We start from the raw sequence: 13752 nt of genomic DNA, 5'->3' as shown, positions 1-13752 counted from the left end.
CACACACATTTCCTTTCCCTTGAAGCATGGTGGGTTACTTAGTGGGTGAGTCGTCTGTAGCTGCACAGTCACCTTTCTGCAATTCATTTGCTTCGTGTGTGTTAATGTGTGTCAGCCTGGACCGTAGGGGCTGAGCTTTTGCAAAGCAGCTGCATGGGTGGCCCAGACTTTCATGCAGAGAGAATATTTGATAATTCCTTGCTCCCGTCCCCGATCTCAGATTACCCATGTCCCCCAGAGGGAGGAGGTTCCTTCCTCAGTAAGCAGATCCTTTCTAGCTGCCCAATAAGAGAAGCCTGATGGGTACTGAGAGGGGTTACCGTGATGATGGCCTCACTTCGCACGCCTACCTGGCTGTGTGTGTGCCGCTGCACTTCCAGTGCCTGTGCTGCACGCTGCTGTTGCTGCTGCTGTTGCTGCTGCAGGGCATAGAGTTCTTGCTGACGCAGGAATTGGGAGCGGGAATAGACAGGGAGTTGCCCTGTGTGCTGCAGGTGAGAGCCAGGCCCCCGGCTGGGATACATGGGTGGCCAAATTGATGCCTGATCCATCACCTCAGCTGCTGAGAGACAGGGAGATTAATCAGAGAGGTAAACAAAGCCAAAGAGTATGGAGGTGCCTCCCTGATCCCTGAATTAGGAGAGCCGCACCCATCTCCTCTCATCAGAGGGGCAGCTCCCGTATACCCCATCCCAGCTACTATCCAGCAGCGGTGGTGGGATGTGCCAGCCAGTTAGTGCCTGGCTGCTACTTACCCAGGGTATGGGGCGCCCCATGGGCTGGAGGCTCAGAAGGCAGGATTACTAGCTGAGCAGGTGGTTCCTGTGACAGGGGGAAGACTGGCTGCATGGCACTGGGCATAGAAGCTGGGAAGCCGGGAGGCAGGTTTTGATGAAGAGCAGGGTGCCCGATGCCTAGAGAGAAGAATGCACTTGACATAGAAAGCCCAGCCCACTCAACACACCCTCCCAGCAGCCACATCTTCCCTAGGGAAAGAGATTGTATCAGAGCAAAGTGAGGGTTTGCTTTTTCACGGTTCCCTCAGGGTAGGCCAAGAAGCGTTCGGCTTCTCGTGCATATGCAGACAAATGAAAATCCACCGCAAGAGGCAGGGAGCAGGTCACGTATGTACCACACAGATAATATCCACTTAGGAAGATCACCATGTATCACACAGTCCTTACGAGATCTAGGAGAATCCCCTCCACCTATCTCTACCTATCAGCTGTGACCCCCGGGAAGGCAGTCTCCCAGGTCTGCAATACCTCTGAGGGTTGAGTCATAGGACAGGCAATAATCTAGTTTTGCCCGCATAAAATTCTATATGGAAAATCGTATGTATACGCAGGTGTTTTTGCTGCATGTACAGATGACTCTTTCTCGAGGCAAGAATTTTCTAAGCATATGAAGTGGTCCTAAATGTCACTCACTAAGGGCTGCCTTAGGCTCTCGACAGCAATTAGGGCTAGAGGTTACGGTGATGCTTACGCAATAACCAGTTTAAAAAACGGGCAGGAAACAGGCAGAACAGGGGGTCGCAAATAACGAGACAATAGCAATCCAGAGACTAAAAGCAACGCCAAGAGATGGGGCAGCAGGAAAGCACAGAAGGAAACTGAAACTGCCAGGAGAAGAGAGTAGAAAGCTGTAGATCAGGCGTGAAGTGAGATCAGAAATGGACCAGAGATAAGGAAGAAGAAGGAGAAGAGTTTGGATTTGATATCCCACTTTATCACTACCCGAAGGAGTCTCAAAGCAGCTAACATTCTCCTTTCCCTTCCTCCCCCACAACAAACACTCTGTGAGGTGAGTGAGGCTGAGAGTCTTCAGAGAAGTGTGACTGGCCCAAGGTCACCCAGCAGCTGCATGTGGAGGAGCGGGGAATCGAACCTGGTTCCCCAGATTACAAGTCTTAACCACTACAGCACACTGGCTCAGGAGAGGAGCTGCTGTCGGCATGGCCTAGGCAATGGTTCTAGGTAGAACGTTGACACCCAGCAATACTGACCGTACGAGTGTCCACCCATCCAAAGAGAAGGGCTACGTGTCCGGGGCAACCAGTGGGTATGAGCCGGGTGGGTATGGGCTGCTGGGTCTCCTCCCAACTGGCTGGCCTGCAACGAGGAACTGCCCGCAATCATCAGGTGGGGTGTAAGGTCTCCAGGGCAGCTGCTGGACGGATGGATGCGGGCAAATTCCACCAGGTCCTTGTTATCCCTGTTACATCAAAAATCAGACGGGACAAAGGCAGGTCAGCTGCAACAGGTCAGGATCGTCCAGGCCTGTAAAGGGACTACACAATGTGGGCTATCATGTAATGTACAGGCAATGCACCCCTCTCCAAATTTGTAAGGGAGTTTTGTTCTGCAATACAACTGAAAAAGCCCACAAACACCCTGGTTCTGCTCCTTTTGTGACATTTTTGGGACCCTTTCAGATTCGGTGCAATGCGCGTGCGGTTGTGCACATGTTGAATACACGCAAATGACCGGGGGTGGGTGGGGGGTTGCCTGTAATGGTCATTCTGTGGCCCCCAGGTCTAAAGGTCAGGCACTGTCAGGCTCCTGGAGTAACCAGAAGCCCAGCTATAACAGGCTCATCATGGGTCCAGCGTTAAGAGCACTGTATGCAAAACCCACTGCACTCCCTTCCTCAGCTTTGATACCAAATGATGGTAGATACCATACATATTTAAGCCAATTTTTCGCTCCCAAAAGGGACCCATGGCCGGTGACGGAGGTCGCCGCAGTCAGGCACCTGCCGAGGACCCAGGGGCTCAGAAGTGCCCGTCAACATCAGAAACGTGTTGAGATTGTATTATACTTGCTGTTGCAATTTCCGTAACTCACCTCACTGCCTTCTCCCTGTTTATTGGGAGTGGTGCTTGTTTCGTTATTTGATGGTGGCAGACAGTTCTGCTTGTTACAGGAGGCAAGCACTGGCTCTGTTTCGTTCTGTGGAAGAGAGACCACCATGATTTATTTCCCAAGATGCAACGCTTGGCAGCAGGCATTGCATTTTGGGAAATGCAATGTGGCAGCTGCCGCCACAGAAGAACGCCAAGCCAGTGCTCGCCTCTCACTCCCGGGAAGCGCAATATGCACCACTACCAATAAAGACATCTGCTGGGAGGAAGTAAGGGAAAGTGCCAGCAGCAGCAGCAACAGGGACTCTGAAGGGGAGCTGGCAACATTTGGCCCAGACAGGGGCCCATGTTGGTGCAAGGTAAGGGCCTACTACTAACAGGACCCACTCAAGCCTGGTGCCAGCCCAGAGTGGCTTAGAGATCAATACAAAGTTGATAGTTCCTGCCCTCAGATGTAAGGCAGCCAGCAACAACAACTGTGCTTCCAAGATGCAGGTGGGCCTTCTGAAAGCCTCTCCAGCCTAACCATAAAGCGCCATAAATCGCCCTTACTGGATCAAGAGATCTCTCCCAGCAAGCCCCAGGCGCTCCTCACACAGCCGGCTCCGTTCCTCTTCGGCATCCAGGTCAATGACATGCACAGGCCGCGCCGCGCCAGCTTGCGGGAAAAGAAGAACGGAAAAGGCAAGATTAGCTATCACCTTCTGGCAGGACTTCCCCAAGGGCTGGCATCTTTTCTCCTGGCGACACGAGCAGGGGCAGGAAGCGAAGGAGCAGGAGGCAGGAGAAAGGAAGGTCACAGGAGCACATCACTTCTGCATTCCATCTCCCACTCCAGGGTGGGGTTAGAACTTAAAGAATAAGGGATGGGGCACAGGCCCCTCTTGAAGAACTCGGCATGGAATTATAAGAGTGAGCTTGCAGCTCAAGCGTCAGGAGCTGCAAGTCTGGAATTAGAGTTCGCGGATAGGAGGGAGGGCAAGGCCATGGTCTGGTCAATAATAATAATAATAATAATATTATACGCCGCCCTTCCCGGTTCAGAAAACCGGGCTCAGGGCGTCTAACAAATTTAAAACACTTAATTGATGCAACAAAAAACAGCACAAAATACAGTATAAAACGTGAATAACAATACATTCATGATTCAAAAATCAATTTAGGGAGAGAAATCCATCCAATAAACATTAGATGATCACCAGGGCTAGCTGGCTAAGTTTGTCCTATTTGGGCCAGCGAGGAGACCAGGGGAGAATTAGCTGTGGGATCCCAGAGCGGGTAATCTTCATAAAAAGGGGAGGGGGAGGGAAGGAAGGGGAATAAAAGATCAGGTTAAGTTCAAATTGAAAGCCAGGCGGAATAGCTCTGTCTTACAGGCCCTGCGGAAGGAAGTTAAATCCTGCAGAAGCCTATAGGCTGAATTCCCTTCCCTTTCTATGTTAAAGGGGCTCTTCATGTGGAAGGGAATCCAGCATGGCACAGCTCCCTAGTCCTGCCCCTGCCTACCCATACATTGAGAGCAGCTACCCTACTATACGGGATCCCAGTTTGGATAAATGCCTTCAATCAGACCATGGAAAGACTTCAAAATCAGTTTTCCTTCAATAAAAATCTGGCGTACCAAATTGTGTCCCTCTGCTGCCCTACACCTCGAAACTTAACCAAAGACTTCTAGTAACAAAAGCATAGCTGCTAACATTTCAGTTCCGGTTGCGGCTGTGTTATAGACCGAATGTAAAAATTAAACAGATAGGAATCTCACTAGACGGCTTATCAGAAAATCCTGTGTTTGAGATAAATCAAACGCAGATGGCTAGACAATGAATTCCAAGAACTTAGCAGCCAAATCAGGAATAGGAGTGTGTGTGGCAAGTCTGGGAATGGCGCACGGTGGGAAGCCAATGGCGTTGCATCTCTCCCAGTTAACCGACCCAGATCCATGTAGGGCCTACATGCTGGGGAGTGTGGTTGTCTATACCAGGGAACTGAATGGGTCTGCATTCCAGACTGCTCAGGATCCCCCAACCACATGGAGAAGGGGGTGCCAAGGTGCTGCCTGCGGGAGCATGTGCACCCACAAGGTCCCCCTCCCCACTGAAAATAGGTTTGAAAGAAGCATTCTACTGAGACCCAAAGAACAGGATGTGGTGTTTGCTGGGCTGTGGTTGCACACATGGGCATGTGAGTATTGCTGGCCACAGTTTGCAAATGTGCCCTAGTTTAGTGGTTATGTGCATGTAGGCATCCGCGATGCAGGTCTGTAGACATCAGGGACAGTGTGATGTTGGGAAGGGGCCAATGGCTCTGTCCCCCAAACAAGGACTTTGTTGCAGTTGCCCCCCCGCCCCCCGCCTTACCTTTGAGCCCCATGGCAGCCCTGCTCTGCCGACTGGAGCTGGAGCCGTAGGCAGGTTCGGGCCGGCTAAGCGTATCCTTCTGGCGAGCCACGGCTACGGCAATGCCCACGGGAGGCTGGCGCACCTCGCCGTCCCCGTGTCCCAGCTCGTGTTCCCTGCTGCGAGCGCAGTCCGGGCGCTCCATCTCCTGCTGGCCCTTGGCGCCCAGGAACTTGCCCCCGTCCTGGTGGGCGCAGCTGCCCTTGAGGCTGCCTAGTCCCACGAAAGGAGCTTTCTGCCCCACGATAAGTGCTTGGTTGCTGTACTTCAGCAGGTTCTTCATGGCCGACACGTCGTCGGGCGGCGCCTGCATTTCCTGGGTGAGCACCGAGCCCTGAGTCATGAGCGCGGCCTGCTGGAGGCTGCTGCTGAATGGGTCCAGGTAGGAGCTTTTCCTCTCCTCTACCATGGGCAAAGGAGGAGGGCCCTGGCCCTGCACCGGCCACGGCGGCAGGTGCGGCCCGTTGTAGCCCAGAGAGCCGAGCTCCATGGACTTGCGCTTGGACTCCGCGTGGACCCCGGCCTGCTCCATCTCCGTCTGCAAGTGCTGCTGGTGGCGGATGCGGGCCACTTTCTGGGTGCCGGGCGTCGGCGGCTCCTTGGGGGCCTTGTCTAAAGTGCAGCAGGACTGGCTGAGTTTGCACAGCGTCTCCTGAGGGCTAGGCCGCGCGCAGTCCTGAGGGGGCACCATCTCAAAGTGCCCGCCTTTAGGCTGGTGGGTTAAGCTCCCAAAATGGCCGTCGGAGCCCGTGCTGTTCAGGTACTCCAGGCCTTTGAGGCGGGCCGCGTTGGAATTCTGCGGCCAGTCCAGCCGCCGCTCGGCTTTGCCCTCCACCTTGAGGTGAGAGAAAGGGTGGTTCCCGTAAGGGGGTGGGTGCTCGGGGCCCACGTCGTGGGGGCGCTCCTTCCCCTCGCAGGGCTCAGAGGGCACCTGGAAGGAGCGGCTCTTGTCAGCCAAGTGGCCTACGGAAGGCACAAAGGTGGCTCCGCTGATCCGCAGCTCCCGGCCGGCCTTATCCTGGAGGGGGCACATCCCGTCAGGGCTGGAGTGGAGCTGCAGGCAGGGGAAACTGCCCGTGGTTGTGCTCAAGGCCGGGGGCCCGGTGGGCAGGCTTGACGGGACGGTGTAGGAAACCGAGTGGTGCAGCATCTGACGCCGCTCCAGGCACTCGCTGTAGGACTGGGGGGGCTCATGGTGGCCGAGGTCCTTGGCACAGCGACTCTGGGCTCCCGCGTGGCGTGGCAGGATGCCCCCGCCGCAGCTGGGCAGCACGGCTTTGCCCGAGTCGCCGTTCAGCACCTTGGAGCTCAGCAGGCAGGAGGGCAGGTGCTTGGGGCGGTTGTCGCAGGAGCCCCGCTGGGGAGCCCCTTCCTTGCAGTTGGCCTCGGGCGTCATGGGCATCACCAGCTTGTGCCGCTCCTTGGCCGCCACCTCCTCCTCAGCCAGCCGGTCCTTCCCCTCGCCCTTGGCCCCTTTGTCCCCCTTGGACAGCACAAAGCGCTCATAGTCCTTGTGGCACTTTTGCCCGTGGCCTGCCTCCCGGTCCCGGCTGCAGGAGCCAATGGGGTGCCCTGGTGCGGCCCGGGCAATGCTGGGGAAGTTGTGGTTGGCTGACAATAGGGTGGGCTGAGCCGGTAGGTTCCGCAGGTAGAAATTGTCTGGAGAAAGAGGGAAAGTGGTTAGGAAGCGTCTCCTTTGAGAAATAATGCCCCAGGCAAACACCCCATCTCTTCCTCCCCTATAAATATTGATTGACATCCAATGCCCTTTTAAAATGTGTTGGGGAGCGGAGGGTTTTATTGGGTTCTTCTTTTTATTTTTATCGTATATTTTGCATATTGTGGTTTTATGTTGTGAACCGTCCTGAGACCTGCAGGTATAGGGCGGAATAATAATAATAATAATAATAATAATAATAATAATAATAATAATATCCCCCATGCCTTGTTGCCCAAGCAAGTCTAAAGGTTCTAGCCTCTCCTGCTTGCATGCTGCAATAGCTCTCTTTTAGGAATTGTGCCACTTGCAAGGCAGAGACTAAAGATGTTGTGCTGGGATGGTGGCATTGGCCTCGGATGCCCTTCAGTCACAGAGAAACCAACTCCTTATTCCCTTCCCTCTCTGTGCAACTGCCTCCCAAATATGTGCCCTTGATAAGGTGCCGGACTTCGTAGTGGTTCTTCTACCCCTTTAGAAGGGCGTATCTGCACGTTTCCCTGCAATCCCAACCATGACTCAACACTTGCCTTTCTGGCTTTCATAGAAACGGTGCTGGCCATACAGGACGTTGCTGTTTCCATGGTGATCCAAGTGGCTCATGGGAAGAAAAGTGGATGCTAAGCTCCCGGAGAACCTCGGGTAACCTGGAGCTAAAACAAGAGGCAGCGAGGAATGAAATGCTGGCTTCACAACACAGCGGTGGTGTAGTCAAGTCCCTGGCTTGGGCCCTTAAGTCTGATCTGTCTCTATGTACCATAAATGTCAAAAGTAGACTGCCAGTGGTGGGTGGGTGGGGAAAGATATTCAAAACATTTGTTAAGACAGATTTTTATTATGGCAGTCCAAATAAACACCCAGTGCTCAGTGTTGGGAAATATCTGGCTTTCAAACAGCAAGAGGTGAATAGAAAGGTAGTCCGAAATTGTTGGTACCACAGCAGAAAACTCCTCTGGTGCTAGGCTGGGTAGAAGAAGCTCCCACAGGGGGATCACATGAAACAAAGGCTGTTTGGGGGAATAAAAACACCCTATAGCATGAGCACAAGAAAATCCTGATGAATCACTGGATTCTTCATAAAATTTAGCACGGATATCTTGAATATTAGTCCCACAATTATGTGCAGTTGGGGGGGGGCAAAAAACCTCCGCTTGCCTCTTCACAAGGCTGGGGCATGCTCCTGTGCTTAAATAAATACAGTAGGAATAAATAAATCAAGTTCTGCACCAGGGTGACTAATTATGGAAATCAAGCACCTCTATGTTTATTTGCAATAATTTATTCCACATCATGGTTTCAGCTTTACCAATAAATTAATAATAAATAATAACAATAACAACAATAATAATAATGCTTTGAGAATCGATAGAGAGAATGGATAAATGGGATTGGTAGAGGAGGAAATGTGCCGGTGGGGTCAGGCAATGAATAAGTGAATATGCCGTCTGGGGCAAATGCGGAGCTGCTGAAGGGATTGAAAATACATGCTCTCAGGCCCACACTGATGGGGTCTCTCTGCAGGCTAGAAACTTCTTCAAATATTAACTTGAATAGCCCAGATCTTAAAGAACCTGGAGCTACCATATGCACCTGAATCCATTCCTGTGCAGCAGTTACCAGAGAGGCATGAAATAAACACAGTCACTGACTTTACAACCTTTACTAGGATTGTATCCTCCTGGCTTCCTGCCAGTCTGTGTCTGGGTCAAGGTGTCAAATGCTGCAGCTAAGGATTTTACTTGGGAGGGAAGGCAGGGGAGAGCCAAGCGTTTTGATGGGCACCAAGGTGAACTGCCTGTTGCAGCCTTGACGAACGCTAGCTCTGGGTTTTGGATGTTAACGCTCAGGGGGACGTGGGCCCAGTTCCTGGCTCCTCCAGAGACTTCATCTGCAGTGACTTTAGATAAATACCTCAACTCTGTGCAACTTAACCTCAGCTCTCTCCTTAGTAAAATGAGAGCAATCAGGGGTGACACATCTCACGAATATTGTGAGATGGAACAGCAATGTGCATTTTTTTTAAAAAAAGGGAAAACTAAAACCAAACTAGAGATTTGGGGGAGAATACAGGAATGCTTGCTACTATAAGAACTTCAGAAACTGAAACTCCCTCTTGCTACAATTCAGAGTAAGGAAACCAATTTGAAGGATTGGCCAAAAAGATGGGTGTTTAATATTGGTAGGATTAAACTGGCGAACACAAGAACAAAGTTTTTGTTTGCTCTGAGGGAAGAAAACTAAAAGTACCACTTAAAAAGTAAAGTGCCATGTACTTTATTAATTTGGGGGGGGGGGGATAAGATGCGTGCATTCAGCTGGACCAGCTTTTCCCAAACTTCGGTCTCCAGCTGTTTCCGGACTACAACTCCCATCACCCCGAGCTAGCAGGGCTGGTGGTCAGGGATGATAGGAATTGTAGTTCAAAAACTGCTGGTGACCCGAGTTTTGGGAAACACTGAGCTAGACAGTATTTCACTTTCTTTCTTTCTAGTATGTTGAACTATATTAATAGGTATGTGGTTGTCGTCCTGAAAATTAGAATGGAAAAGACTTTGCATTACTAAGAGCACATATACGTGTGTGTGTGTGTGTGTGTGTGTGTGTGTGTGTATATATATATATATATATATATATATATATATATATATATGCCTGCAATTTATAGAGGTGACTAATAATAATGAGAGCTAGTCCAAATAATCCCAACAGACATCTCCTCAGACACTGTACACAGCCTAGTCCCAAGGAAAAGTTTTTCCACGCTCCTTTCGCTGGTGACTCACAGCTTCCCAGGGCTAGGATCTGAGCGGTGGCAATCGCTACGTGCAGCGTGTCAGGCCAAGCCACCGACAGCTCCCACCCTAACCTGCACCCTTGTCTGAGCGTCGCCATTGTCTGTTTGACTCCTCTCTAGGAGGAAGAGGCAGCCAACTCTCTCTTTATTCCTCTCTCTCTCTCTCTCTCTGTCTGCCCAAGTTAATCTCCCCAGTCAGCCACACACCAGCACTTTCAGCGCCGCTGCCCCACCCCCATCCACACACACACACCCCCGGACAGGCCGCCCGTCAGCATGATGCCGAGAGCATTGCCTGCACCCCGACCCACCCCCCCTCCCAGCAGCCCCAGCATGCCGGAAGCCAGCTGGCAGCCGTTCAAACTAGCAGTCGGGCTGGCTGCCAGGGCACCGTGCCAGCAGCACCTTGCCGCTCACACTTGAACTTTCTGCATCTCGCACGGAGGGGAGGATGTTGGGGGAAGGGCTCAGCGAGAGCGAGTCACCGCAGGAGACACAGAGGGAGAAGCGAAGAAAGCACACTGGGAAGAATTAGGGTAGCTAGAGTTGGGACGAGCATCATCGCAGCACGGCTAGGGCGGCCAGGAATGGGACCAAGGCAGGGAGGGAGGGGGTTCAAGTGTGGTTTGGGAGCAGAGACGGCTGGGGAATGGGGGAGACTGGTTCTCTCCCCCCCCCCCAGGGGAGGGCTGTGGGTCACACATGAAACACAAAAACGGGACATTTTTTTCTTTTCTTCCACCCACAAGATAAGGCTGGAAGGACAGAATAACTGGAGAGGGAGACTGGGAGCATTGGCTGGGAATTTGGGGGCCAGGATAAGGGGTGGTTTGGTGGGAGTGAGGGGCAGCAAAGTGGGGAACCCCACTGCAGCAAGTTCATTCTTAAAAGAATTTTCCAAGTTTCTCCTCCTTTTTTCAATTAAAACAAAATAAACGGAAGGGAGTAGGGGCCAGTTGGGAAATGTTAGGGGAATTCCTGCAGCTAAAAAGAAGGAAAATGTTAGCTCACTAGTGAGGAGAAAATGCAAACAACCCCATTGTTCCCTCCTGCTTACTTATCCCTCTCCCTCTCTAACACCCTGCCAGCATATATACAAGGGGAAGGCCCACCTCTGGGCTTCCATGACAGGACAGTTTAAACAAGGGATGAGGGACCTTTGGACCACCAGATGTTGTTTCAATGTAGCTCCCATCATCCCTGACCAATGACCATGCTGGCTGGGGATGAAGGGAGCTGGAGTCCAGCAACATCTTGAGGGGGTGGCAGGTCCCCCAACCCTCATTTAGGGAGTTACAACTAGGCAGCAAGAGTTTCAAGCAATGGTGAGTAGAGAAGAAGAAGAAGAGGAGGAGGAGGAGTTTGTATTTGATATCCCACTTTATCACTACCCTAGGAAGTCTGAAAGCGGCTAACAATCTCCTTTTCCCTTCCTCCCCCACACCAAACACTCTGTGAGGTGAGTGAGGCTGAGAGACTTCAGAGAAGTGTGACTAGCCCAAGGTCACCCAGCAGCTGCATGTGGAGGAGCAGGGACGCGAACCCGGTTCACCAGATTACGAGTCTACTGCTCTTAACCACTACACCACACTGGCTCTCAAACAGATGGGCCTGGTCCCTGGGCTAGAATGTTCCTTTCGGACACTTTATTCCCCCTCCTTCCTAAGAATGGGGCATGGAACGATACAGAATTAAACTCAAGTCAATATTAATGAGGCCCATTCTCTTCCACAAATGCTGGGACCTCCCTAAACAAGGTCATTTGACATGCACAAAATATTCTATGGATGCTTGGTGCCTGGCACAAAAATACTGTTCTTCTTTTCTTTTTATTTCAAAGTCACGTTACTAGTCCTTGTGGTTGTGACAATATGGATGGTTGGGCAGCAAATGCAAGTCTCCACAATCCCAAAAGATGCATATGCTGCATGCCTACATCTCCCTCCTTTCGCACTTCCTATGTATGCCATTGTACCAATTCATCTTGTTCTGCCATCACAAAACTTGCATTTTTGAAGATGCCATATACATAGAGAGACAGGACTGATATATGAATTAAGGACATTTATATGCACGTATTGGTTCTGTTAGCGGAATGTGAGCAGTCAAAGCACAGAATTCCAGCTCTCTTGGCTTTATTATTTGGAACTTTTAATTTGTGCACATATAGAATGCAGGCAGGACTGAGAGATTTATAGGAATTGAGAAGCACCGCTCCCCTCTTCCATGTGCTTCTGGATATTCCACCAAGGCAGCGTTGAGTAATTCCACCAAACCCCTTTACCTTCATGGGAGTGTGAGAACCAAATCTGGGAAGTGCCGGAGTGGGGGCCGCGGAAGGCCGGTTCTGATGGGGATGACGCCGGGCCTGTGGGATGTGGCGGTGCTGCTGAACCCAAGCTGCTGCTGAGGAAGCTGCCCATAAAAGACGAGGCAGGTGAGTTTCCCATCAACCCACTTCCTGCTAGATGCACACACACACAAAAAGAGAGAAGGGAGAGGGAGGAAAAAGAAAGAGTGTCGGCATATGGATGGACAGCATGAAGATCAGCAAACTTTCTACAGTGGCAATTATTGAGTTCTTGATTTGTCATCCTGTCCATAGGCTCATGGTACAGTATGCTACTTTGCAAATAAAATACCTAAGCACTAAACTGAAAGCAACATTTATGCAATAGCACCATACATATTTTTGCTTAAAGACCTAGCTCATCATAATCTAATAAAAATCCAAGTTCATTGAAATGTTTGTCCCTGGAACCGGGCTTGAAGAGGAAAGAAAACACTTCCAGCAGATGTGAAGGCCCACCTACATGCTTTTACACACAGTGCCTGGATGCAAAAACACAGTTTCCCACTCAATCTGGCAAGCTCTGGTGGACAAATATCATCTGCCTGCTGTCTACTCCGAGGAAGGAGTTGGTATGAATGTGAATCCCCATCGAAGACTTCTGAGAGTCATAAACTGGATGCATCTCCTGAGCATGGTACCTAGATGCATGCAAGCAAGGAAAGGCTGGGAGCATCCATTGCGACTAATAGTTGTGCATCTACAAGCTTATCAGGAAACAAATGACTGTGGGTAAATGTGTCACTAGGCCTTGAAACCTGGGTAGTAGTTGGCACATATACAGAACCCTTTAATATACAAGCCTGTGACCTTGTCAGCACTCATACGTCAGCTCAACACTAGCAGCTTCTACACAAATGTACCAGCCCTGCAGAATGAGCAAAGGAAAACAACCCAGACGCAGCATATTGAGCACCTCCATTTCCACGTCCAGAATGACTCCAGGAAGGGAGAATTAACCATAGGGAAATGAACCGGATGGATGCAAGTTCTCCAGAAGAAGTATTCAAAAATTGCTTACTGTATAGAGTGCAAACATGCTCACAGTTCCTGTGAAACAACGCATTCCTCCTACATTTTGAGTCAATGACTCTCTGGCAATCAAGTTCCTTGCAACTGGGCCTCCAAACCACTGGAAAGAGGACCCCGCCTCATTTTGCAATACCTGTGGAGACACATCCCGAACCCACTTCCCCAGTGTAGCAAACCTCAAATGCAGCTATTGTCACATCAGCTAGGCACCTGAGGGTAGTGGAGCTCGACTTGTGCACCAGTCCATACCCATGGGAGCTGTGTGACGTGGGAGCTCTATGAGATTTAACAGCCTGCTCAGTGAAGAGAGCACAGTTCATGGGAGGGAGCAGATGGTTTCATGTAAACCTGCATTACATTACTCGCTTACCTAGACAATGCACAGTGTTATTGCACAGGCCAGCCTGTGATTTCTTGCCAGATCTGACTCTAGAACAGTTTATTTAGGAAATACTCTTAATCCATGGCTGACACTTGGGATTCCTTGTATTTACTGATCATGGCTGTATCTGCCCGTGAGATGGCAGGACAGCTATGCAGGTGTAACAGCAGCTCTTGAAGGTGGATGGCTTTTTCAGGGGTGGCTACTGCTCCAGG

At 50.9% G+C, this 13752-nt stretch overlaps 1 protein-coding gene across 12 annotated transcripts in view; it reads right to left on the bottom strand.

Annotated features, from left to right (window-relative positions):
* The window catches only part of BAHCC1 (BAH domain and coiled-coil containing 1), a 128767-nt gene that overhangs the window by 33343 nt on the left and 81672 nt on the right, over positions 1-13752 (bottom strand). For 8 of the 12 annotated variants that reach the window (XR_008328762.1, XM_053375477.1, XM_053375476.1 and 5 more), the window contains 8 exons: positions 12058-12237; positions 7510-7632; positions 5224-6921; positions 3419-3524; positions 2850-2954; positions 2009-2217; positions 756-914; positions 351-562 (listed from right to left, as the gene is read on the bottom strand). Coding sequence is in view for 11 of the 12 variants with exons in the window: in XM_053375477.1 (XP_053231452.1) it covers positions 351-562; positions 756-914; positions 2009-2217; positions 2850-2954; positions 3419-3524; positions 5224-6921; positions 7510-7632; positions 12058-12237 (2792 nt within the window). In the remaining variant the exon portion in view is untranslated. The remainder of the gene's footprint in view (positions 1-350; positions 563-755; positions 915-2008; positions 2218-2849; positions 2955-3418; positions 3525-5223; positions 6922-7509; positions 7633-12057; positions 12238-13752) is intronic. The other 4 variants (XM_053375479.1, XM_053375480.1, XM_053375483.1 and 1 more) reach the window with 4 other exon arrangements.

Source organism: Podarcis raffonei, chromosome 2 (assembly GCF_027172205.1).
Source record: "Podarcis raffonei isolate rPodRaf1 chromosome 2, rPodRaf1.pri, whole genome shotgun sequence".
Taxonomy (NCBI): Eukaryota; Metazoa; Chordata; class Lepidosauria; order Squamata; family Lacertidae; genus Podarcis; species Podarcis raffonei.
This window is presented reverse-complemented; position numbering and strand designations above follow the sequence as displayed.